The 26596-nt window shown below is 36.4% G+C and overlaps 1 protein-coding gene across 1 annotated transcript in view; it reads left to right on the plus strand.

Moving 5' to 3' along the window:
* NFXL1 (nuclear transcription factor, X-box binding-like 1) overlaps positions 1–26392 on the plus strand; it is a 46818-nt gene extending 20426 nt beyond the window's left edge. Inside the window, exons 16-22 of the mRNA XM_009703135.1 lie at positions 4872–5012; positions 7449–7615; positions 8387–8456; positions 15950–16054; positions 17315–17401; positions 20850–20903; positions 25962–26392. Coding sequence (XP_009701437.1) covers positions 4872–5012; positions 7449–7615; positions 8387–8456; positions 15950–16054; positions 17315–17401; positions 20850–20903; positions 25962–26135 — 798 coding nt within the window. The 3' untranslated portion in view covers positions 26136–26392. The remainder of the gene's footprint in view (positions 1–4871; positions 5013–7448; positions 7616–8386; positions 8457–15949; positions 16055–17314; positions 17402–20849; positions 20904–25961) is intronic.
* Positions 26393–26596: the final 204 nt, after the last annotated feature.

Here is a 26596-nt window from a genome sequence, read left to right on the forward strand (position 1 = left end):
CTGGTTTTGGTACTGTTCAGATATATATGATTGTGAAGTTTATGTCCCTCCCCATAACAGAGAACAGTATGGCCCTTCTTATTAGGCAAAATGGTTCCAATTACTACATATTTATAACTACTTATTTCAGAATAATTAAAAAAAAAAATCTCTTCTCTGTTGCATACTAGTCTTAGCAGAATCAGTCAATGGCTTTGGGTCATGTTTTCTTTATGGGTTAGTACAGAAAATAAGGAAAAATCCCAGGGAGTCTATGCCTAACTTTAATTATTTAGAATTATTGATGCTATATGATATTATAGATTAAATGTTCCTTCTTTCAGCCAGCAGAGTGCAGTGCTTCCTTTCTGCTGAAATTTAGCAATTTCTGGAGTGAAGTGTCCTAATCTTTGAGATTTTGATAGCTGTCAAGGAAAAGAATGATTTGTTAATGTGCATGTGTGAGGGGGTGCTTACAGTGTATTTTATGTGCATTGTACATTTTTATGTTGTTCTGAGATCTCTAAAAAATAGAAAAGTAATGTCTGTTCAGTGTTTTACAGCCACATTGACTCTTAACAAGTAAATTCACCTCAAACTAATTTACTTTTAACAAGAGAAAACATATGTATTTATCAACACTTCCCTCCTATAGTGGTTTCCAGCCCCTGAGAGAATTTTTACTGCGAAACGTGAACTTTTCACAAGTGATGAAAGTAGCAATTTTCTCAAGCCAAGTTTTTCTGTGAAGAGGGGCTCACTGCTGTACTGTTACTACCTATGCTGGACTGTTGTTATACCTCCTATAATGGAGGAGGTATAAAAGAAAAAAAACTAGGAGTGAAACAAGTTAGAAAGTCTTTTTGTATTTTACTGGAATGCCTGCAGACAATGACTAGAAGAGAGAAGGAAAGCAAACAGTTTAGGAGTTGTATAATAAGCAAATCTACTGTCTATGTTTTTACTTGGACAGTAATTTTAATTTGTGTAGGTATTGGAGTTGGTTGTTTTGTTTTGGGCTTTTTTTTAATTTCATTTTGGCATTTAGTTTAAAAAGTTTTTTTAAGGGATTGATTTAGTTTGAGCTCTTACGTGTCTTTGAGTATTTAGAACAAGCACTCGAAACAACAGACAAAGCTACTTTTCAGATGATATAATTGTATGAAGTCTGTGTTCAGTGGAAGTATGATTCTACATGATGTTTAACCTAAAATAAGATTTCTTTTAGCTATAGTGTGCAGCCTACTTTTAAATAATTTTACTGTGTAAGTTTTGGATGGTTTTGCATATATTTAGAAAAACTAATAACTCTTCATTCTTCAATTTGTAGGTGCTTAAAAGTAGCTCTCAATTTTGTTTCAGGTTGTAGGTCAGAAAAATCACTTATTGTCAACAGTTGCTGCCACCCCAAAATGAAAACTTGATGTTTTACTTTTCCTTTGAACTGCATTGGCATTTCATAGCACTAGTATACATATGCTCTTTTAAAATCAAATTATGAGAGCTAATGTTTATATTCTAAATTTGTTTTTATGGGAAAATATTAATTAAAGCCCATAAAGGTAGATGAGGACAAACAAGGAAATCTTAACTGGATATGGTATTAATTTTTCTGCTGTATTTAATTCTCTTGTAGTTGCTTCATTTCATTAAATATTCTAGAGGAAGGGAAATGTTCTGGTTTTGTTTCCTTGATGAGTATTTTGAATATCCTGTAATATCAATCTTGCTGTTCTTGGGCAGATAAAACTCTCTTCTTGATTATTTTTTTTTTGGTAGGAATTTAATGCTATAATTTATTATTCTAAGGTGGATTTTTTTAGTTATGGTTCATTTGTAGGAGGAAGACCATTACTCTGCCTCTAGGTAAAATGTTATGTAAAACTTGATGAGATTAATCTTTATGGCTAAATACCTTCTGAATGTTTCCAAAATTTCCCTGCCCTATTGTACTTGATTTTTTATTTTCATCTTCCAGTTGATGTATCTGTTGTTAGTTGCTTTTATGCATTTGGGAGAAGTGCTGGAAAGCTTCTGAAGGTTGTCTTTTTTTTCCTTGCCTTCCTTTCCTTATCCTGTGGAAGACCTGTGGTGTGAAAATGATGCCTCCTTGTTTTCTTTTTCCAATCAGCTTTCATAAAATACTTCTGGTTCTCACCTGCGTTCTTTATTCTTCAGCTCATCAACCTCCTGGAGTTTGTGGCTTCTTTGATGTTCGTCTTTGTAGCAAGAGTAGCAACCTCCATTTAGCCCTTTCAGAAATCTATTCCAACTATAGAAAGGAAAACACTTTGTCCTTTGGATTTATTACTAATATCCACAACAGATTGACTTGTCAAGAAGTGGAAACAAAATTTGAAAATATAGTGTAGGTTTAAGTTAATTGAAATTCTTTTATTTTTGGCTACAATATCAATTGATTGCAGAAGACTCTCTTACCTTTTATTGGGTTCAAGACTTAGGAAGGTCAATGAGAGGGGCAAGCTGAAGCTATGCTGGATGCAGCCAGAGGACTGGGATGCTTGCCACACTGGCCATCTGAAAACTGCCACTGTTGTCTTACTGGCTTGCATGTTTCACTGCCCCTGACTTTGTTCAATATTGCATCTCATCCAGTGTACTTGAGGGATGCTACTAGAAGGGATGCTCCACTTCTGCCTATGTGCTTCTACTAATTCACTTTAACTGGAGCTAGTGCTTGTGTCCCTGTCTGATGAGAGACTAACTCCTGGTAAAAAGAAGTCTCATCAGCATTATTGAACTGTGCAGCTATAGAGGGAATCTGCTATTATTGCCCTGGTCTACTGTCACTGCCTGAGCCGCAGCAGAACTCAAAAAATTGAGTGGCAATGGGGGAGCAAGGAAAAGTGGAGAAGTGGCAGATCATAATGTTTAGTACACCTTTTCTTTCATTCTTTTACCTTCTAGCATCCTTTGACTACTTACATTGCTACTGAAAGGAAGTTGTGACTCTGAGGAAGGAGGAGGAAGGAGATGGAGGAGGATGAGAAGGGGTAGGACATTAGGAACGATAAAAACTTTAGTAATTGGTGTGTGTTCGCTGAATATAGTACTATTCTCTGCTTCAGGCCCTCTTTTTATTAGGCCTATTGCTGGCTTTTGCTCCTTTGGTCACCAGAAGTGTAAGCCAGCAGAGACTGAGTTGTAGGATGTTTGCAGGGGGTAGTATGAACGAGGCATTCAGACTACTTTCTATGGTTGTATTAGTGCTTTAGCCAGCATAATGAGCGTGAGCTCTGACGGGGATGTGAGAGTAGGTGGACATGATAGCCTCAAGGTTTTCTCCTGTGTATTCCATGCTTGATGTTCAGCCTGCCTTGCAGACTTCTCCTGTTCACAGGGTCTTGGTGGGCCAGGATGAGGAGAGGAGTTCAGAAGTCTTGTGAATGAATTGGATTTTGCAGTGACTTGATATGAAGTACAGGTTTTTTTGGTGAAGCCGGGAAAACTTTTCTGTAGGCAAGTGGATTCAAATCCTGGTTTGTATATTTTTGCTTTAGGATTGAGGGAAATCAAAATGGACAGTGCTGAAGGAGAATGTCCCTCGCTCTGCCCTGTGCAGGACCGTCCTTTTCCCTCTCAGTTCCAGTGCTCACCTGGTTGTACAGCCAATCCACTTGCAAACCTAGCAAAAGACAAGGACCTTTTTTCTAGTAATTCCTTTTCTTCCATTTTGATTAGTTGAATTGTCCTGCTCTAAAGATAGCTGTGTGGTAGGACTTATTCTAAGGAAGTGGTAGGAGTGTGCAATTAGGATTGTAGAGTTGGAAGAGAGAAAAGGAAAGGGGTACAGTGCAAAGCTGTTCAGTCAACTTAAGCCATAACACAAAATCATGCCTTAGTCTAGTCAGAGTGAGTTAATGTCACATTAGCCTATTGTGTAATAACATCACAAATAGTTTCTGTTTTTCTCTGTGTAATGATGATGATATTAAGAAAAAAATCGGATTTTTTTGACAGCATCACAGAAACTAATTTTTTTATGTGAATATTATATAATGGCTGGAAAATGGGAACAGTGAGTTTCCTCTAATACTTGTGATATGGAGGGACTTGTACTATTAAACTTTAGGAAAGCAGCCTAGTTAACCAACTTAGGAGTTTACACTCCATTTCAGTACCAATGAAGATTAAAGGCTTCTAAATAGATGCTCGGAATAGTACTACAAAGCTCTGTTAACTGGAGTGTTAACCTCAAATTAGAAAGTACAAATATATCATAAGACATTAAAATCCTAGTCCTGGCATAGGGCCATTTCTTCTTCCCACTCCTGGGAGTTATGTTTGATGTAGCCAGTATTTAGTTTTTAGAATTTCTGACTTGCAGGTTGTTTCCTGTTTGTAGAATTGTAAAATGTTTTGGGTATGATGACCATAACACAATTAACCCTGTGAAAGCAAACTGTAACTGTCTTCTGCAATAACTATAAAGCAGTTTAGGAACCTTTAATGGAAGGCATGAGTGTAATTCAGAAAGAAGGAAAAAAAATAACACTAAAAGATTTGAGAATGTAATAGTCTCTTAAAAAAAAAAAGAAACTATGTTGCAAAAGTTACCTTGTTTGATTTGTTTAATTAAGAAAGTGGGCTTTTTTGCCTGGTATAATCAGTGTAAAACAAATGTATGTGGTTATGTTGGAATAGGAACCCAAAGTCTATTAAAAAAAAAGTCAAATAGACATTGCACTGGTTTTCTTTTAACAAAGATAATCAAAATTTCCTTGTAATGATGCTGTGCCTGTTTGTGTGTCTGTGTGTGTGTGTATATATATATAGTATGTGTATATATATGTAACACACACAGTACACATGTGCAATGTGTGTATATATACACTATCTGCATATATTGATTTATTTATTTTTAACTTTAGGTTAGTCCATTACCGTGTCACTCTGCGAATCCCTACTCATGTAAAAGATTTTGTGGGCGGCTTCTTGATTGTCAGAATCACACCTGTATGAAAGAATGTCATCATGTTACTAAATTGAACGGTAGTGCAGATGGAAAGAAGGTAGGTTGGTTTACTTTTTGCTTTTGTGTATTTTATACATTGTCTTCAGTTTGAACTGGAAAATTAAGAATTTGCAGCTGGAAGGCACAGGATCCATTCAGATTCCACTGGGAGACTTGCATGTGTTCTGTTCCCATTGATGCTGTCACGTTTAGCTAATCTATACCTCTTTAGACTATAAAACTGAGACAATACTACGTATTTTGCAAATGCTTTTTGGTTTCTGTTGACATACATTACTTTGTTTTCATCAAAACCTTATTTAACACGCTTGACAAGTCTTTTCTAAAGTCACTTTTTCTAACTGTCAAGATCAAGTGAAGTACTGATAACCCCTATATACAAATGCACTTGCAATTCACTGAGGAAACTTTTTAGAGGAGAGCTGTAAATGGGTTGAGGAGGCTAGCAAATCTTTAGGAGACAACGCTGGAAATGGTGCAGAATAGGTGAAGACTTCTTAAAGCACGGGGTTGATATATTCGTGTTTATCAGTGTCTGCTAGAAACTGTCATGCGATTAAGTAGCTGTAGGTGTTAGTTGCTGAAGATAATATGAAACAAAAATAAAAGTAAGTACAAAGGTGAAAATTGTTTTAGTTTTGAGCAAAAGCACATAGCTTGTGGTTTGAGAGAGTTATGATTTGGAGGAAAGCAGCTTTTTAAGTTTTTAAAGCATTACTTTAGAAGAAGTTGCAACATGGTCTCTCTGGGCATTTAGAAAACTGAGCAAGCATTCAGTTGGGTACAAAACATAAATGTTGTATTTTAAGTTAAATAGGATGATATGCCTGTGGATTCCAATCCTAGAAGTGGTGTTGTCATCTAATAACTATGTGTATTACAGTTACCGTATTATTCTATTAATGATTATGGAACTTTTGTCTGAGGAGTGTGAACTGTTAGTGCAACTTGTGGAACAGTGACGTGGAGCAATAGATTGACATGGGTAAATACTGAGAGTGACAGTTGTTTAAACATCTCCAGTTACGACTATAAGAGGCTGTCTGCCTACTGCTTCAGTTAAACCAATTAAAATGTGAATGGGTCAGGATTATTCCTAGCTCCATTTTGAATGAGACAATACATTCTCAGCAGACGGGAGTCTTATGTACATGTGAAGTATGGGTAAATCTCATTTCTCAATTTTCTTCAAATTTTTATAAACTCAAGTTGGTTTTGACCTTTAGAGCTTTTTTTCTGTTGTTTTCATAGACTAAATTGCAGGTGTAGTCAGAAAAGGGCTGATTAAATTTCTTGTTTATATGTCTGACTAGTGATTTTTCTGTCTGGAATTTGGGTTTGTTCTGCATGTTGTGTTAGAAAATGTTGCAGAAAGACCAGCTGTTTGCTTTTACCTACTGTTAAATTTTATATCACAGTTTTTTCTAAATGCTTTCAGTTGCTATTGTATTTCTTAGATGTGAATTTTTGGCGGTTAGGTTTTGTAAATAATCATTGTACAAAGGTTCCTTTTTAAACCTCAGCAAAAATTTTTCAAATGTAGAAGCAGAAGAAAAGATGACTGGAAGAAAATGAGGGAAAACTGTATTAAAAACTTAATGCCTTTATTTTGAACAGCATAAAGTGAAATGTTGGCATGGAATTAGTCCTTTTCAGGAAGCATTCTGTATCTTCATGCTTGGATAAATTGGCTTTGACTTCTGTGAAACTGAGAATTTGAATCTGATGGTGGGCCTTAAATACTGTGCTGTGCTGTGTAGGTTCAGTTGATAAATCATGTCAATCTATCTATGTGTATTTGATTGCAGACTGAGGTTCTGGATGAGTTACTAAGATAAGAATATGAGTAGAAATGAAGCTTAATTTACTGTGCTGATTGCATCACCAGGAATGGGAATGATACCACAGCTCTTGTAGCCTTTGTGTAGTATATGGAGCGGAAGCAATGCCTTAGCAGCTCCCGGTGTATACCTAAGCTAATACTTTTTGGAAGATTATACAAACTATCATACACGTATGGAAATGGAATGATTTAAAGTTTACTTCTTAAAATCATTCCAACCAACCTGCCCACCCGTGTATTGCAGAGCAGTATGTCATAACTGAAGTATTACAATAACATGGTGGGTGGGAAAAGTTAGTTCTGAATATGAAATTACTTCTTTTCCTAACAGTTTTCCACAGAGAATTAACAGGCTTAATGGCAGTTTTCCAAAGCACTAATATTAAGAGGTTCTCTTATGCCCATGAAGCAAAATAGAACTCTCTCTCTTGACCGACGAACACTGGCATTTCTGCTTTTCTTTTAAAAGAGTATTTTAATAATTATTTTTGCTTGAGGGATATCTTACTGAATAGCTGAATTCCCTTAGCAAAAACACCTCAGCTCTTTCTTCTATATAAAAGCTTGTTAATGGCATCTAACAAACAAATGTTTGGTGCTTTCTTTAGTACTTTGTTTTCATTTTGTTAGGCAGGTCCAGAATGTTCGCAGTGTGAAGAGGAGTGTACCAAGCCCCGACCATCTGGCTGTCCTCACCGATGTGTTTTGTCCTGTCATCCTGGGGATTGCCCATCATGTCTCCAGATGCTTAAAATAAAATGTCACTGCAAACTATCTATACTGTATATTGAATGCTTGTAAGTGTCAGAACTGAACCCAACTTTTCATTTGAATGCTACTGACTGGAAACCGTTTGAAATGTCTGGGAATGGGAGTTACTCTTATGGCAAGTTATAAGATTTCTCTTGAAGGTTATAATCTGTAATATAATGGGGTTTTTTGTATTTAAAATTTGCAGTGTTTTATTTGGTATTATTGCTAAAATTATTATAGCTGCATGGAGTCTTGTGAGCAGAACTGGTTTTTATAATGTTCTTATAATACAGTAATATTTTGAATTATGCAAATATATAGTAGCCTACATAATATTTGATCTATACAAGGTTATTTTACAGTATGTAAAGAAGAATTTTATAACAAGAATTAGAATTAATGTTGTTAATGTAAAAGGTCTTTACAACTAAAGTCCTTGAAACTCTAGTTGTTTTAATTGGAAAACTTCTTAGTGATTATTTGTACTCCTCTTTAACCATTTGTGTGTGTGTGGATAGAGGGTAAGCTAGGCTTTACTAAATATAAGATAGGGCTTGTGGATTTAAGCATTATCCTCTGCATATTGCTCTGAAAACATTCATCCCATGCATGTATGTTCTTCTTCGTGCATTTTCTTTAAAGTACCTCAAATCCTCTGAATTTATAATAGTGTAGTTTATATTAGTCCCACAGGATGTGGACAAATGAGCCCACTTTTCTTTACAATGAGATATGCTTAAAATATACCCCTATTTGTATTGACTTTTGTTGTTTCTAACTTGGAATTTGTCACAAATACATCTTTTGTTTTACAGAAAACTAACATGTGCTGATTTAAAAGAAAAGGAGCTGCTTATTTCCTGCAAGAATCAATGTCCAAAAGAGGTAAGCCGTATTAACAAAGAAATACTTGATTTGGTGGATGTGTGGAATTTTGTGGATTTTGCTTTTTTATAAGGTTTTTTGTACAGTTTCATAGGCCAAGCAAGCTAGTGAAGCTCAGTCTAAATGAAGATGCTAAACGATAGATGCGAAGCTGGTTAGTGAACTGTACTCAGAGGACAGTTACTGTCTTGCTGTCAAATCAGAAGGTTATATTGAAGAATCAGAGATTTGTCTCCGATGCATTAACGGCTTCAATGTTTAAGCGTGCAGATGAGGTTGAATGTGGAAGAGTATGTCCTCTAACATGGTTAAAAACTGGTCTTGAATTTCTATCCACAAAATTATGGGATGCTGTTTGATTAGGAAAAATACTGAGAATTGTGCTTGCAATCGTTCTCGTCTAAGTGCAGGTCTAGTAATCCCTGGCTGTGCAACAATTCGGGAGAGGGGAAAGATTTTATACTTGACAAGTGAGATGAGTTCATAATGCCTTGCTGCATTACTGAAATTCATGTTGACTAGTGTGAAATAGAAGACAAGCCTGTTAATCTTTCTACTCTGTCTGGGTATATCTAAAAGGTTGCTGTAAAGAAGAGAAGAATAATATCTTCATTGCATGGTACTTAGACTATGAACCAGTGTATATAGGCATGAGTAAGGAACATTCATGTTAAATATTACTTTTGAGTAGTAAAACTTGTGGAGCAAGGGAGGAACTGGTTGGAGAAGCTACCAAATTTTCATCAGTGACAGCTTGGACATGTATCGGGATTTGTCTTGCAGCAGTATTATCCACAACATGGACATGAGGGATGGGCTGAATTACTTCTTCGGTGTCCCTCCCAGTGCTGCTGTTATGTGCTGCTTGTGGGCTTTCAGAAATCCGTGCATTACTTACTATTGTATGTTTGTTCTTTAGTTGTCATTAGTTGTGGTGACAGCTCTTTCATCAGTCCATTCCCCACTATAGGGTTAGAACATTTATGAAGTGGCAAAACAGGAACAGAAATATTTTGGAAAGTGTTTCTACTGCTAAGCTCTCCTCCAGGATTTCTGAGAAATTCTCCATCCCTGCAATAAAAATGCTTGTACTAAAGAAAATATTTTATCCCATAATCACTTACTATTTTGTTGTTCTGGTTTGGCCTTTCACTGTGTAGCTCAGTCTCTTTGTCTCATGTAATACTTAGCTGGCACTCATAAATAATTTGATTCAACCCATTCTCCTTCCCTGATTCCACTCAGTTCCCTTATACTGGTTTACCTACGATGTCCTCTAGTCTAAGATTTCTCTCTTCTTACCTCATCTCTTGTAGTTCTGAATTCTGCCTCAACCTATAATAAACATAGGTTCAAAACTTTTCTTTTGTTTCATTATTTTCCAGAGTCAGAAGCATCAAATTTGAATCTTACCTTTATTAGGAGACTTTTTTGGGGTTTGTGTAAATGCAAAAATTCACAGGATTCCTGCTTGTTTCCCAACTTGTTTCTTGTCTGTTTTTCAAACAAGATTGTGTTAACCCCAACAGGAAAGCTGCGCTGTGTGCCTACTTGTTTCTTCTGCTTTTTGCCCTTGTAGATGCCTTTCTGATGTCTTTTTTTCCTGTAAATGAATTTGCTGGTCACAATTTTCTCATCTGGATGTCTGAAAGTTCTCTTCCTGTCAGGGGAACACTTTTGAATATTATTTCATTGTCCATTTACCTCTTAATTTTGTCCTTTCATTTCCCTCTCTTTCTTTGGTTTTATTTGCTCCAAGACTTCCTCCTCTTTATTTTCAAGAGTGCTTATAATCTCTTAACATGAACTATGTGTTCCTGTACTTCAGCTTCTCTTCAAAGATTTTTTTTTTTTTTTTTCCTCCATATCTCATCTTTGACTTTGATTAATGTAACTGTTAGGATTTTTCTGGACATAGTCCCAAGACTCAGTCTGGGATTTAAAATCCATCTAGTAGTGGTCCTGAATTCTAGCTTGCGGTTCAGAATTGCCCTGTTCCACAGATAATGTCTTTTTTACTTAATCCAGTGGGATGTGAAAGAAAGGTTAGGACAACAGAGTCCACTTGAGTTTTATAAAGCTTTTATTTAACTCTAAAATTCTCATTCCTGTAGATGCCTTGAAAAGTAAGGTTTTATGCAGTTTCTGCTGTCCAGAGAGTCTTTTTAGTGTAATGGATGATGTAAAAATGCATGCTCTTCACTTGCTGTGATACTAGCTCTAGTTCTTACTGGCTTTCATGAAACGTAAAAGTATTAGTACCATCCTGCTTCAGGTAGTTCGTATCTTTGTGTTACAGTTCATCCTATTTTCCTCAGATCCTATTTTGGTAGCTTCATATGTACTGCATGGGTTTTTTACCATTTTTGTCTGAAAAATTTGTTCCTGTTTCTCTTAATATTGAACAGTGCTAGGGATATTTTGTCTGTTTTATAAGTATGCGGTATTTGTCTGCAACTTTGGGAAAATTAGCTAGCTGTATCATAGTACAAATTGTACTGATAGGTCTATTTTAAAGGAATCATTGATAAACACAGTTTGAAGGAGCAGGCTTAACAGACATCACCCTGCCACTACCACCATCCCTACCCCCCCTCCTCAGCAAATATAGATTAAGCCCATTGAGGGGACCTCATGACAAGAACTTACAAACAACTTGGCCAAAAGATAAGATGGATAAGACTACTGAATTTAGAACATTCAAAGTTTACAAATCGCATATGTCTGCCCAAAAATAAATTGGAAATGTTTTGTGTGTAGACCTGACAGCTGCAAGTAAATTGCAAATTAGTTTTTTATGAGAATTTTCTTATTTGATCTCAGAAGCTGACCTTGGGTCATTAGCAGAGCTCAGTGAAGTTGCTGTTTGCTAAAAATCAGTGTGCACTGTCCCTTCACCAAGCTTAGCATAGTGCAACTTAGGTTCAATAGAATGCAGTACTTTACTGAAGTCTTACTTTTGAGATGTTTTTCTTTTTGGTTAATGGAAATTGTGGTAGATGGTATACTGTGATATTTGAATTACAGGTAGCATGGGGATTATGAAAATCAATTATATTGTCTGGTACCCTGAAAAAATACAACAGGAACTTGAAAGTCTTGAAAGGTTTCATGCTTTTGTTTTGGCTATGGCAGTATAAAACTATAAAAGTGACTTCTAGTATTATACAGTACAGCTCACATTTCCTTTCTGCTTTAGGGAGAAGCAAAGTCTTTGACATTGGCACAGCTGTTAGATGAGATGCTTTAATTAAAAAGCTCTTTCTCTTGTTTGGTAGCAATAACAAAATATCCTGTTGAAGGAAATTTAACTTTTTTTTGAATCAGGGTGATTAAATTCTTATGATCATGTTTGTAGATGTTTTGGGACAATTCTTACATAGAATTTTTAACAGTCTATCAGTTTCCATTGTTTATGTATTCCTATCAGTATTTGTGGATCTGTGTTCAACAGATATTTGACAAAATAACCATACTTTGTACTTTTACTGTGCACTGCCACTGTCTTGATGTGAAATATGGGACCTCATTGTGATAAATTTATTTGAACATGATAGTGTTGTAGAGACAACATAATAAATTTTAAGAGTATGTTTATCTTTTTTTTTAATAAATGAAATTAAGCATTCTGGAAATAAAATTTAATTCTGTAAACGCACCTTGAAAATGTACGTGGGTTGCAAAAATTTAATTTTAAAAGGCAAATGCACAGCTTTGGTCCATAATGAGAGGATTTGACTCAATGTCTAGCTTAAGCAGTGGAGGTTTCATAAGATCTCTGGAAGCAGAGGTACCCTTTAAACTGAAGTGTCTGCGCCTTTGGAAGTGATTAACTTATCTTTTGTACTTTGCTTTTGGGATTGCTGCTCAAAAGTGCTGTGTTCTTTATTAACAGGTTATTTTCTTTATTATCAGGTGTATATTAACAAGTTGTGTTTATTACCTTCTGGTGGAGATCAGTTAAGCCTCCATAAACGGTGATGGGTTTTATCATTATCAGACATAATGTTAAGATTTAAGTGCATTGCCTACAGGGAAAGTACTTTTAGGATTTTTTGTTTTGTTTTGTTTTAAGAGCTGTGGATTAAATCTCTTTCTTTTCAAAGCCTTGCCATGTCAAACACAAAGCCTGTTCATTTTGGCTTTTAGTCCACAAGCTATTGACAAGAGATCTTGTAAGGTGAAAAAGATCTGAAGGGGCACACACTTTCTGTTTTAGCACCAAGTAGCTCAGCATGGACACTTCAAGCAAAAATAAAATCCTTTCCCACTACATTATTTATCCAGCAGAAGCAGCAGTAGGATTGCTTTTGTTTTCTGAGATCATGGGGAAATGTTGTTTTGCCACTCATTTCACTGCTCCTCTTGAGTTTTTTTTTTTTTATGTTGGTTTTGCATTGGAGGGAATAAGAAGAAAGTTACGCTGCCAGCTTCATTCTTGCCCTGCATCCCTGTGGATGTGAACTGTGTAGCTCTATGCAGAGAGTTAAATGTATAAATTTGGGTTTTAGTATTGGATTAAACATATTTCTGTGCTATGCCAATTTTGCTCTAATGATGTGTAATGTAAGAATTTTATTGCAGTAGTAGCCCTCACCTCAACCACCAGGTGCTATCTTGAATTTGCAGCTCTGACATGTCAGTTATAAGATTGTTTGGGCTTTGACACTGTTAATGGAAATGTGCCTAATTAGTATGGAAGAGTAAGCTGGAAGTAATAGTTCTAGCCATGGATTGTTCTGGCCAGCATGGTATAATTTGCAGGTGAGACTAGATTGTGTTATTATGTATAATACTCTTGGGTTGGGAGCCAGGAGAAGGGTCCTCTTCCTGCGCAGAGGTCGTGCAGTGGCAAATTGGTTTTGTGAAGATTTTGGTCACTAGTGAGCAGACTCAGCCGTTAGACTCCGTGTTCTGGCTGGTACACTGACCTCAGTAGCGTACAAGGCTTAGGGACAAGTTTCTCCCCTCATCTCTTTAAAATAAGGCAAAATGCAAGATAGATTTGCTGGTAGTCATTTGTGCCTGAACAAACCTAAATTCCTTCTTTGATAAGATGATAAATTTATATTTATTTTTTTTTCCCTCCAGATAAAGCAAATAGATTAGATCTGCTGTATAGGCTTCAGCAGAGCAATTGAGTCAATGCCACTGTGAATATCTGGTTCAGATACAGAAGAGGGTTAATACAAGGGTGAAGGTGGGCTAGAGGAAACAACTGCTCATATTTTTTACTTTTTTTCTAAAAAACCCCACTCCCCCTAAAAACAAACAAAAAAACCAACAGCAAAACTAAATGAAAAGCTGGAGTAAGAGATGTTAACAATAAGGAAATTTTCCCAAGGACTGGATTGCTGCCTGACCTTACATTGTTTTCAGTAATGACCTTGGCACCAAAAACCATTGGAATTTTCTGATGAAAATTTGTGGAGTGTTGTCAGTACATGGCAATTGAGGAAAAGCATCTGCAGAACACATGTATTTGGGGCACGTTACTAGATACAGAAAAAACAGTTAAGACCGTGCATGTCAAGGCTAATAATAAGCTCCCAGGAAACAGCAGAAATTCTTATTGTCACAGCATGATTAGCTGGAGAGAAATGCAAATGAGAGCTGAAGATGTATTGAGAAAGATACTCTATTAAGAATAAGGTGCAATTAAGGCATTGTACAAAGTCCTTCCAAGATGCCATTTGGAATATTACATGCAGTTCTGGCTACTGTGTTCAAGAAACGTTGATTTAGGCTGGTTGAAATGCAGTGAAGGGAATACTATGGGAATAAAGAGCCTTTTATGAAAGGATAGTAGAGAAGTATTTCAATATGAGGATAAGAACTAAGGGGTTTAGACTAGGGGCTAGAATAAATGTAGGAAATGCAAAAAAAAGCTCTTGCATCTTGTAGTGAGCTTCTGGAACAGTCTCCTTAGCGAAACAGTAGAAAGGGGGCAGAATGGGGGACTCTTTTCATGATAAGACTTGGTCCAGTCCTAGAGAGATCATAGGAGGTGCCTGCCTTTAGGAGGACTGGACTTCAGGACTGAACATGGTGACTTAGAGATTCCTTCTAGTCCTGTGTGGAATGTGCTGAAACGGTGACCAAAAAACCAAGCCTAGACCACAAAGTATCTATCAGTGTAGTAATAGTTTGGGACTGGCATGGACATGAAAAATATATCTATCTGTTCCATAAGTTTTAGTTGGAAAGTTTTGTGTTCTGTTTAGGTATGTGTTTCATGATACCAGCTCAGATGTTGAGCCAGTTCTGATGGACTTCTGAGAATCCAAATTTACTAATCAACAAGAAGTGTATACACCTGGGTTTTATAATTACCTCATGTTGTATTCTCATTCTTGTGGATGAAGTGATGTAGTATGTATAGATTTTCAATTTTTAATAAATGTGAAAAAATGCATCTTAAAACTGTATGTTTTACAGCATTTTCCAAGTAGTGTTAATCCCTTGATGACAGTGAAGAGGTGAAATTTCACTTTTAATAAAGAACATTATCCAATGCAATTTTAAATAGCTTGGGGATTTAAATCTACCTCTGTTAATAAATTGATTAGATGTCTTATGTGAGATTCTGCCTTCAGTTATTAACAGTATTTGGTTATGTAATTCATAATGAAAAATCATTATTGTGAACATTTCTTATGGGCATGTGTATGAGCTCTTATGGGCATGTGTATGAGGGATAATTTCAGTTAAGTTCTTAACAATAAGTGAAAAAAATTTCTTTGCTTTCTTGTCATTTTTTATCTAATATAATGCTGGAGCACTGCTACGTTCCTAACAGCATATTTAAATTAGTATCTCAGTTCTTAACACAGTAATTGAATGATCATATTTTCATTGTAAGTGTTAAAAATTACACTAGAAGTAAAAGTCTCTCTCTCAGATGGCAGAAATAGGATAATCTGCCAAATGTAGAAATGTAGGATTTTGTGAAATTATTTCAAACATGATAAGAATATTGGTGACCTGTATTTGACTTTTGCATAGTTCAGAAGATTCTTGCATGCAAAATTTCCTTTTGTGGTATTTTTGCTTCTGATTCTTCCCTCTTTCTTTTGTTGACTCTGTCTGATCTACAAGTTGCTACAGTACACTTAATTTCAGTTTTCAGTTTCTTTTTACCTTATCTGCTTGTATTCCCCAAACATACACATAGCTTGGGTTGTTGTTGTATAAATTACTGTGGAGGTTACTGTTCTTGAAACATTTGAAAGGAGAAATTGGCTTTTAATCAAGCTGTGCCAATAAAAGATAAATCATTCTACAGGAACTGAAATACAGTGAATAACAAGCAAACATTTGCAGGGGAAAAAAAAAAAAGAAAAAAACCTATTTCACAAGTGGAAAAACTGATAAACTGAATGAGTTTTCTGTTAAGCTGCTATATCTGAAATAAAACCATTCCATATATTCTTTGTAATTTTACAGTCTTTTATTGGTGTGGGGGTTTTGTTTGTGTGTTTTGTTCTTTATAGTTGCCCTGTGGTCACCGGTGTAAAGAGATTTGCCATTCAGGCAGCTGTCCTCTGAACTGCAGCCAGAAGGTTAAACTCCGATGTCTCTGCAAAAGACTGAAAAAGGTAAATGTGTAAATTACAATTTGGGAATGATGTACTTTCTTTGCATGTTCCTACCCTTGTATGGGTGGATTGTCTCTGGTGCATATTAGAATAGGTCCAGTTACTCTAGTAGAGCTATAACAATTCACATCAGCTAAAGATCTGGGCTGCAATATCAAAAGATTCACTGGAGAATCTAAAATCCTGTTAGTTCTAAAATATGTTAGCTGCCTGACTTACCATAGCTTTATCTTCAAGCACACTTGAATTTTTGTAGCTCTACTGGGAGAATAGTCAGATGACCTGGAGTGATTTGAGAAGAAAAAATACATTTTTCTGACTATATTGGGAAAGTTTATAATTATGTAAGTTGGAACAAGCACAGATTTTTGTGAATCCCTAACTAATACAATCAGTTACGGTTCTCTGCAAACCTAAAAGTGAGTACAAGTATCAGCATCCTTAGCTTTTAACAAAGATAAGGGACAAAGTAATGTAACGAGTTTATTATAGCTATATAGCATTATGAGGGGAAGAACAGAAATTGATGTGAAGTCTTGGCAAATAATAATGACTTAAGGAGAAAATTATTATCTGGCTTACTTAAAAGGTGCTTAAATTATTTTTCTGGACCCAGTTAACTTCTGAGCCTTCCAAACAGGCTGCAGTTCTGCAGAGTTCTCAGCTTCTCCAAGAAGTGTCTTGTGCAACCAGGAGTCTTGCAGGTGGGGTGTGCCGCAGGCTAAAAGGATGACATGTACAGAACAAGTGCTTCAAATTGAACAGTCTCTGCTTACAGAAAACCACCTTTTTCTTTTTTTTTTTTTTCAATATTAGAGGGAGGGGAGGAAGTGTGAGAATTGTTGTGTGTTTTTTTTTTTCCCCCATGACCAGACCTTGCCCTGTAATCTCAGCCAATTAAGAGAATGTATATGAAATTACTGGGACTCTGAATGCTAGCTCTTCCTCCCAGAGTTCAGAAGGTTATCTTACTTTGAGGCAAACAAGTGAGAAAAGAGAAGAGAGGAGAAATTAAACTGGACTATTTGATTTATTCTTACTTTCAGCTTAGCTTATCAGAAAAAAGGGAAAGAAAAAAAAAGGACAATTTAATTCAGAATTACAGGTTCAAATAACATTTAATCGTCAGCTTTATTTTCTGTCTAACCAATGTTTTACTAAATAAGAATGTTTTATAATTATTTTCATAAAGAAATGGACATTATAACTAAAATTTTATATAAGGAAATGATTATAAAAGACTCAAATTATACTTAACAGGAAATACAGTGCAGCAAGATACAAGAAGGCCAAGTTTCACTGGAATGCGATGCATTATGCAAGGAAATGAAACGGAAAGCATCTGAGGTATTGTATCCGTTGTAGCTCTAATTTCTTCCCAGTGCTTCAAGAAAAGTAGGAAAAAATGAACACAGAATTATTTTTCAAGGTAATGCTAGGAAAAAATACAACATAAGTAGATGTGCTGTTTAATAGCAGTTATTTTTTCAGACTTGCATTTGGCTTAGTGGGGAGAATTACAGTGTTTGTAGACAGTGTTAATTAACTTGGTGAAATACTATGTTAAAACAGTATTCTGTTATTTTCCTTTTTTATTTTTAATTTGTTAGAACTGGTTCTTTCCTCTTCCACTGAGAATAAGTGATGATCAGTGATGATAAAATCGTCATTGCCGATGATTACTGCTGTAGGACTAGGGCCAGGCCACTTCACAGGGCATTATTAGATCTGCTCTTTCCAGTGAAAGTTTTTTGCAGCCATTGAATGCTTAACTTGTCCAGCATGAAGAGTGTAATCCTGTCACACTATGTTAGTCACCCTGTACCAGAAGAATGGAGAGTTTTCAGCAATTGCAGTATACTTTTTAGCCTGCTGTAAATGTGACTTCTCCCTAGTTCTGCTGTTTTATGAAGAAAAGAAATTGCTGCATGCTGTCACCCAGAGAGACAGAATATCAACCTTGCTCTTATAAGCCTTTTATAAAAAACATAAACAGAAAGACTTGGTGCATAACTTGCTTAGTTTTTATCAGGTAAGTGTTAGATGTGCTAAACGTACAACCCAAAAACTCAATGGGTAAAGCTGACTTCTGTCAGCTTCTGCTCAGATTTTCAGGATTGATTGGGAAGTTCTAACAGGTACCACGTAGACCAAATCCTGCAAGTTTACAAGCAGGTCAAATGCTAAGACTCTTGGGATATGCCTTTAGAAAATCCCAACCGTAACAAACAGTTCCAGTAAGAGTGTGAAGATAAGTTTATAGGCCGTGGAGTGCACCAAAGCAAGGTGAATTCACAAGAGGCTGCATGAGCTGGGACGCAGCAGCATGTCTCAGCGTGGTGCAGTGAAGCATCAGCTGCTGTTTTGCTTCAGCAGGTACTAGTTCCTGTTTCTTGCCCCGACATTGTAATCCACAGGGAGGGATGGTCTAATGCCATGAGCAAATGACTACAAGTTTCTACTACAACCAACGCCGCAGACATACTGTGTGGCATAACCTAGCTACGTGTACCTTCCTCACAGAAGAACATGGATTTATTTGTTTCGCATATTTCATATGAAGTTGTAAAGTTCTATTTAAATTCTTACTAGGCACCTTTTTGCAGCCTTTGTGAACTTGTAAATGACATACTGGAATGATCTCCTATTATATACACTTGACAAAAGTAGTTTATTTTGTCAATTAGTCTTTAATATGTCAACACTGGAAAAAGTCTGTTTAAAACTGCAGACATTTACAAGGATAATTTAGTTTGCATAGTTGCAGAACAATCGTCAATTTCCAAAACCAAAGTGTGTTAATTCCTAATAGAACTCTTCATGTATAGCACCTATGCACTTCTGAGGAACTGAATGAGTATTTTACTCTACGTTTTATTAAAGAAATAGTTCTAGATATGTTTTTTCCGTACTGTGATTATAATGGTTAAGCTTCCCTCTACCTATCTATATTATACCCGTGTATCTTATACAAGTATGACCGCAGCAGTGTAAAAAGAAGCTCTGTTGCCTTTTTCCACGTTTGTGGGTCACTTTTTTTCTTTTGGAGCTGAAGTTCTGCCATTAGATGGCAGTGAGATACCAGGAGGCTAGTTGTGCCTTTTTTTTCCACACCAGACCTTCCCATTTCAGAGGTGCATCGTTGGGAAGGTCTTTTATATGCTTTTATAAAGAGAGAGACTGCCATTGTGTCTAGATTAATGACATTCTCAGTAATGTTTTTATTTGATATATGGTTTAGCAATTTAAAAATTTGTCTGAAAATCTGCAAATAGGACTGTCCTGTTGACCCTATCCTCAGTGCAGACTGTTTGAGCTAGAGCGTGCTAAAGCGTGGGCTAGTGTGCTTTCTCCTTAGTCATCAAAAGCTCTTGAATTGCAGATTGTTTGGAACAAATTCCACCTGCGCAAAGCATATTTAGTAAATTATTGTCACTGTTAGTATGCAAATCATCCAGTTATTAGGATCAAGACAGTTTTTCATTTCAAGATATTAATCAGATTTTTACATCTAACTTTTCTAAGGTAGTGATTCAGTGGCCACAATGCCAAAGGTCCAAGAAATGTATACAAGGCAGACACATATACTTCCCCAGTATACTCTTCCTATTACTACTATTACTGTGGTGATCTCTGACGATGGGAATTTAGAAATTGAACTGGTGTCTTTCTGTTTAATGGTCTTAGTTGGATCTATCTCCTGTTAGCATGCCTAATTGTTTTTCAGTCGACATAAACTTTTGGCATCTATAAAGGTCCTGTAGCACTGAATTTCTAGGTTTAGCCAAATACTCTGTGGGAGTAGAATACTTCCCTCTGTTATGAACCAGGCTCCTGGTAATTTCATTTTATGCCTTTGCTTTTGTATTATGAAAAAATAATTATTCATGTTTTATCTCAATTTGGCATCTTCACACTCTTTGGGATTTTGTGCCCTGTTAGTCACCTGATGAATCCTAGCATGCATCTCTTTGGATGGAAGCTACTCCATCTTGTTGTCTTTTGTATATGTTCAGGCTTTACATTCTTTTGTTCTTGCAGGACCAAAACTGCATGCAGGAGTTAAGATTCAAGTGCATCATGTGTTTACATATTGACATTTTTTCTGACCATTCTTTTCTTAATAATTTCTAGCATTTAATTTGCTTTCTTGAACACTGCAAAACATTTCTGTAGAATTATCAGTTGTAACTCCCATGACTTCTTTTCATATGACTTTCTGATGGTGGAACATTTTTAATTACATTTGGTTTGCATTACACCGAGAGCTTTAAAGCAGTTTGGTTATGCATTATCCAATATATGTCATATTTGGTACAAACACAGAGGTTCCCTGACCACTAGAGCAAAAGGAAATATTTAAAGCACTTGGAATGAAGTATGTGTGTGTAAATTATATACATATATAGGGATTATCTGTTTGTGTAAAGTGTACTGAGTTGAGGATAAAGTTGCTGAAAACTTAATTCTAACTGTCTTTAGGAATTATCCCGGTTGTTAGTGAACAAACCGTTCTTTTTAAGTTTTATATTTGTCAGTTGAGCTTGTCAAGTTGAAGTCAGAAGTTCAATTTATAACCTTGTAGCATCCTTTATACGTTCTATGTTTTCCAAATGTGAGATGATGCAGCTTTTTCTGAGAATGTTTTGTAATCTCAGTAGGTTAAGAGCTCACTTGATGGAGGTTTTGCTCACTTTTGCTGAGAACCATTGTATAGGAGTAATTATAACTCTATAAGCAAATAGGTTTAGCTGCTGTTTACAACAGTTGCTTATCACTTTGTATGTCTGGACAGATAAAAGAGGCAGAAGCCAAAGCTGCTGTTGAAGAAGAGAAACGAAGGCAACAGGTATAAACCTTTTTTCTTTCTCATCCACTTCCTCCCCACCTTGTTCTTATTAGCAAATCATTTAATTTACATGCAACTGGAGATGTATATTTTGTAATGAGGTATGCACGGTCATTCCTGTGAGCTGTTATCTTACTCTAAGATGTGTACTGTGAATGATTTACAATGGTTGAGAACCCACATGTTTTCCCAAACAGTTTTCACAATTTTATGCAAAATGATAATTAATCGGTTTCATCTTGCATTAATATAACTGTGTATAGTAAAGTTTATTTTTAAGCTACTAGGTATGCTTGATTTTAATTGAACGCTTTATAATGCATAAACCCCACAGCATTGCTGAATAGCCTCCATAGAGATTTAAATATGGGGTGAAGCTTCCCTCCTCCCTCCCGTGATAAAAGAATGAGGAAACCGAAATGAATCTTTGTCCTTCAAGGTCTCTGAGGGGGGAAAAAACGTGTATTTACTGTAATTGCTGCTGTTGGTGAGCGTATGTTGTCGGCATTGTAGTCCAAGAAGCTTCTGTGCCAGCTGCCTGAAGACAGTAACACTAATGGTGTTTCAGGCAGTAACCCTAAGGGAAGGGGGGTGGTGGTGGTGGCTGGGTCAGGTTTGTCATCGGGCAGCTACAGCCTTAATGCACTCCTTCCAGCCAGCTCATGCATGTATGCCTGTGCCTGAGCATTTGACACCAAATCATATTCTAAGTCCAGTGTGTGCTTTCTGACTCACCTTTTGCTCAGTTATCACAACAGTTATGTATTAGGTTGTACTTGTGTTTTCACCTGCATATCACACTCTGTTTCTATAGCAGAGCACTGGCTTACTGCCTGCATGAAATGGGGCACAGGAGGCTTACTCACAGACCTGATCCTCTTGTACCATTCTTCCAATCTCATTAGGATAGACAGTTGCTCGGTGGGTCACAGCTTCTGTTATGCATACTTGGATTAATTGCCTAGAGGCTTTATGAAGGTGTTATGTCTACCAACCAATGGTCTAGAAAGGCCTGCTTTTGTTTTTCAAAAGGGAGTGTGTCTGCTCATCGTGGAGGAAAAGCATGCAGTTATGTACCTGTTGTCCAGGGGACCAGGCACTGTTTTGTGATCATCTTTTAATGTTTATTGTTACATTCATGCCTCAACTGTCTACAATATTGATCACATATTCCCACATACAACTCATAGACAGTTCATCTAATTCTTCTTGTTCTCTCAGTTGACCTTGCAAAATGTTAGTTCTGGGACATAGGTCAGGAAGGGTGGCTTGCATACAGATGTCTGAAACATTTTGATAGGCAGGGGAAATCTGTAACTGATGGTTCTGCAAGCTCAGTACTGAAGTGTACTAATGGGCATTTACACGTGTAAAGAACATGCTTACAATTCTAGTGCTAGAAATTCAAAGTTGGTGGTGTTTGTATTGCACCGATTGTGTTTTCATGCATTCCAGAAGGCATCCCAGTTACCAGTGATTTCTGACTCAAAATCACTTAACTTCTAGTCCCTCTGGTAAAGTCTCAATAATGAGGCTTCTCTGAAACAGTAGCAGATTCACTCCACCAGCATAGTGTGCAACATTTTTTTTTGTCTTGATTCTTCAGCAGTGATTCTTTCTCTCTGCAGTCACACCACCGTTGCTTTCTACTTGTACATTCACTGAAGTCTCAAGGTTACAGTCCAGCAGTACCTTTGCACGATATATGACAACTGTTTCTGTGTACGTGTTTTGTGACGGATGCAGCTTCAGGGATAGAAGACTTCATCTATACATAATCAACACTATTAAAAGGTTAATTAAGAGTGACCAGTTATATAGCACAATAGCAAACAGTAGGACAACAACAGTAAAAAAAAAAAAAAGGACAAAACCAATTAAAAAAAAATACTACAACAGTAACTAATAAACAGGCTCTAGAATTGCACACAAATACTAACCTCAGCAGCTACTGCAGCCTTTTATCTAAAATTGTTTCCCTTCCAATTTGATCTCGTAATCTGCTGTCTGGTGATGCAAATTGGAGGATGTCACTATCACAGGGTGTTGGGTCACATTAAGAGTATATATTTATGGAGTATACTCTCTTCTGACAAAAGTTTGCATCTTCTGCCACCTTCATGATCTCATTAACACATTTTTGTATAGACAGTTCATCTGTTAGTCACATCTTCTTAAGACTTGTTTTGATGAATACTTCATTAAATCCTTTATATATAAACTAGTTAGTGCTCTAGTAAGTCTGCACATTTATATTTTGGTATTTGCTATATTTGGTAGCAGCTTCTGCTAATATCCTTTACAGATGGAATCACTTGTTTCTTAGTGGAAGGGAGATGGCTTGTTTAGGCTTCTTTCATGGCCCTAGCAGCCAAACTTTCCCTCTGCTTCTAATTCAGAGGCATCCTGTGAGGCCAGGGTTTTCACAATTGCTAGAGGTGGAAAACAGATCAGTGCTTTGATTATTTAACAATTCAGACCAAACTTTCTCTCTCTCCCACTCTAGTGTAAAAGATTTGGTTAAATTTTTGAACTACCTGGTAATAGTCAAGAGTTTTAATACTGAAAGTCAAGGTCTCAAAACTGGATTCTAATCTAATGAGTTGTATGAAAGGTTTTGTTTCCTTTTTTTCTTAGAAAGAAAACTTTTTTAACAGCTCCTTAGAAGTTACAAGAGTCAAGCATGCCTCCCTGTAAAATGCAAGACCTGCAATTTCAGTATATATGCTTTGTGTCTGTATAGTCCCTGTTATTTACATTTATTTAGCTACATTTTCCCATGGGGTTGCTACTCCTTCCAGTGCAGCAAGGATATAGAGAATAACACATGAAGGAGCAAGATCCAGCACCTGAGCAACCCTAAACCAGACATTATCTGGCATTAAATTGTTCTGTGTATACAGTTTAAATAAATGCATTTCATTTTACTTTTAATATGTCTGTACACAAAGAAGTTAGGTTCTTGCTCTAAATAGAAAGCTTGAGCTTGTTTAGCTTGAAAAATTAAGGTAGTTTGAAGACTGGGCACAAGCGTTACTTTATTGTTCAGAGATTGTTGAGGTGACACTTCGGGAACGATGACAGTTATATAAAATCCGTAGGTAGCTTTTCAAGGGTAGTGATGGCTTCTTTCTCGTAATCTGTGCCCACGAACATTCATTTCATTCTGTGTTTTGTTTTTTATGATGTATTCATTTTTAGCTGGGTTTTTATAAAGATCACTAGGAAAGTGATTCAGTACCTGTTACATAATTGTTCAAGCCCTATATTTTAATTCAGATTACTGCAATTCATGAAGCACTCTGCTTTTAATACTTAGAGATCACAAGTATATAATAACTACAAACGCCCCAAATTTTATTTAGCATCTGTGTAAAATGAAATATTGCCATATTGTCTATAAAACCTTAAGAACTTTGCACTTGCCTCCAGATTTTGGATTTTGAAAAACTGTTTCATTAAAATACTTTGCTTTTCTAAAGGAGGATTAGCTAGTTGAAAGTAGTCTTGTTTCAAATAGCAGGCTCTGGAACTTTGTCTGAACTTTTCTCCCATATTGTCAAAGAAGTGCCAGCAATTTCTGCCTTTATTAGGTACAAAGGAGTAGACATCAAAATGGGTCCCTTTCCCCTGCTAACAGTGGTATCTGGCACAAGAAGGGCAGTAAGATCTGCTTTGTGAAACTCTGACAAATATTTGCTGTCAGTGGAGGAAGACCAGACATCGGGCAATCTTGAGTTCCAAAGGAAAATTGTATTTGCTGGACTACTTCTCTGCCTATTTCCCAAAACAGCCTTACTCTTGTTTCTTTAATGCACCTACCTTATTGTCTTAGTCCTTCTCTTCCTGGCAGCACTGCAATAGTAGTCATGTAGATTTATTTCCTCTCGTGGCCAGGCTTTGTCTCTGTTTACTGTCCACATTTCCTCTGCTTCAGCTCAATCTTGCGCCTTTTGCCCAGCCAGTCCCAGCTTGCTGTGCTCTGCTGCTCCCATCTCTCCTCCCTTTCAGTTCATCCAGTCTCTCTGCTCCCTAGCTCCTTGTCCCATGCTTTCTCTACGAGCTGACCACTCTACCCAAAAATCCAGATAATCGTTGGACCTTGCTGGTTTTAGTCTGTCTCAACTCTCCTTTAGAGCATCTTTTCTGATTTTCCTAGCAGGCTCCTGCTAGGAGTCCCACCCCAGTACAGTTTTCGTTCCAGGCTGCCTAATTCCAGTTTTATTTCAGCTTTGTACCCTAAAGTGAGTTTTGTCTGTCTTGGTAGCCTTTTAAAAGGATGTGGAGGGGGATGAGGAACCAGGGATCAGAGGATCCTACTGTTCATTCCAGGCATACCCTGAAACTGCTGCTCTGGGTGGAAGCTTGACATTTTTCTTCTTTTTCCAGTTGCTTTGCTTCATTTTTGGGCCTAAGGGCATGTGCTTTGTTTTGAAGGATGCTATATGCCTACTACAGTTGTATACGAGTGACTTAAGACTTAACAATGGAATCTTTTTGTACATATCTAAGATTATTAATCTAAAATTTAGCTGAGCATGCAAAATATAAAGAATTGGGGGAAAGATGATAGATTTTTATTTATTTATATTTTCATTATTTTATTTTTAGCAGAGAGCACATCCTTATTATGGGGGAGAGGTCTTGGAAGATTTTCAGCCTATGCTTTTATATACATTATTGTAATAGCTTAAATACTTATGAATGCTTTTCTTTAATAGGAAAAATAATGTATTTTCAACATATTTCATGGAAATCACATCTCATTTTGGCTTAACATATTCAACCCAAGTTAAAAATTTAATGCAAAACTTCAGTCGGTTGCATTTTTGGCAATGTTTTTTATAGGAGACTAAACAATGGTTTAATACTTGGAAGTTAAGTGCTTTGTAACCATGGGATGTAGTGCTGCCATCTCATTTGTAAGAGATGTGTAACTTCCATTGGCTGACAGTTATTTTTATAAAATGTTTTTTGGGAATCTTATTTAAAATCTGCACGTTTCCTTGTTTTTAATTCTGACATAAAAGTCACCTGCTTCTGGTTGTCTTTGTCTAGGCTGAACTGGAAGCTTTTGAAAACAGATTAAAAGGGCGAAGAAAGAATAAGAGAAGAAAGGATGAAGTAGAAGTTGAACAATCGTCATGGCAAAAATACAAGAACCTCATTATGCTGCCAGTGTTCGGAGTTGCTGTTGTGATGGTTGCATGGCTCATGGTCTACAATGACTGAAACAACTCAATATTTAATATACCTCAGTTGGGCTTTAGGTAGCTGTTATTCCTAGAATGTTAGTCTGTGTGTAACAGAACTTAATATGCATAGATCATGTATGTATACTGTTTGCCAAGAAAACTGCAGAGGGAAGAAATGTCACCTTTTGTGTTATTACATTCACAGCACAAAACTGAAATCCACTATTACTTTCAGTGTCTGAATTTAGTCTACACTGAAGTGCTGATGTAGTTTGACTGAAATCTGTTAACATCTCTTGTCTCCATTTCATAATACTAAAAATAGCTTAGTATTAAATGCTTTATTGAATATTTGTTTCATGTAAAATTAATTTAGTGGTTTATTGAAGATTAATCTTCTTACGCTAGTCTTTATGTTGTATCACACAATAATTTCTGTGCTTCATGTCAGTTTATAATTATAACAGCTAATGGGGAACTTCAGATCACTTAGGCTTG

This window comes from Cariama cristata, unplaced genomic scaffold, assembly GCF_000690535.1.
Source record: "Cariama cristata isolate BGI_N322 unplaced genomic scaffold, ASM69053v1 scaffold30526, whole genome shotgun sequence".
NCBI lineage: Eukaryota > Metazoa > Chordata > Aves > Cariamiformes > Cariamidae > Cariama > Cariama cristata.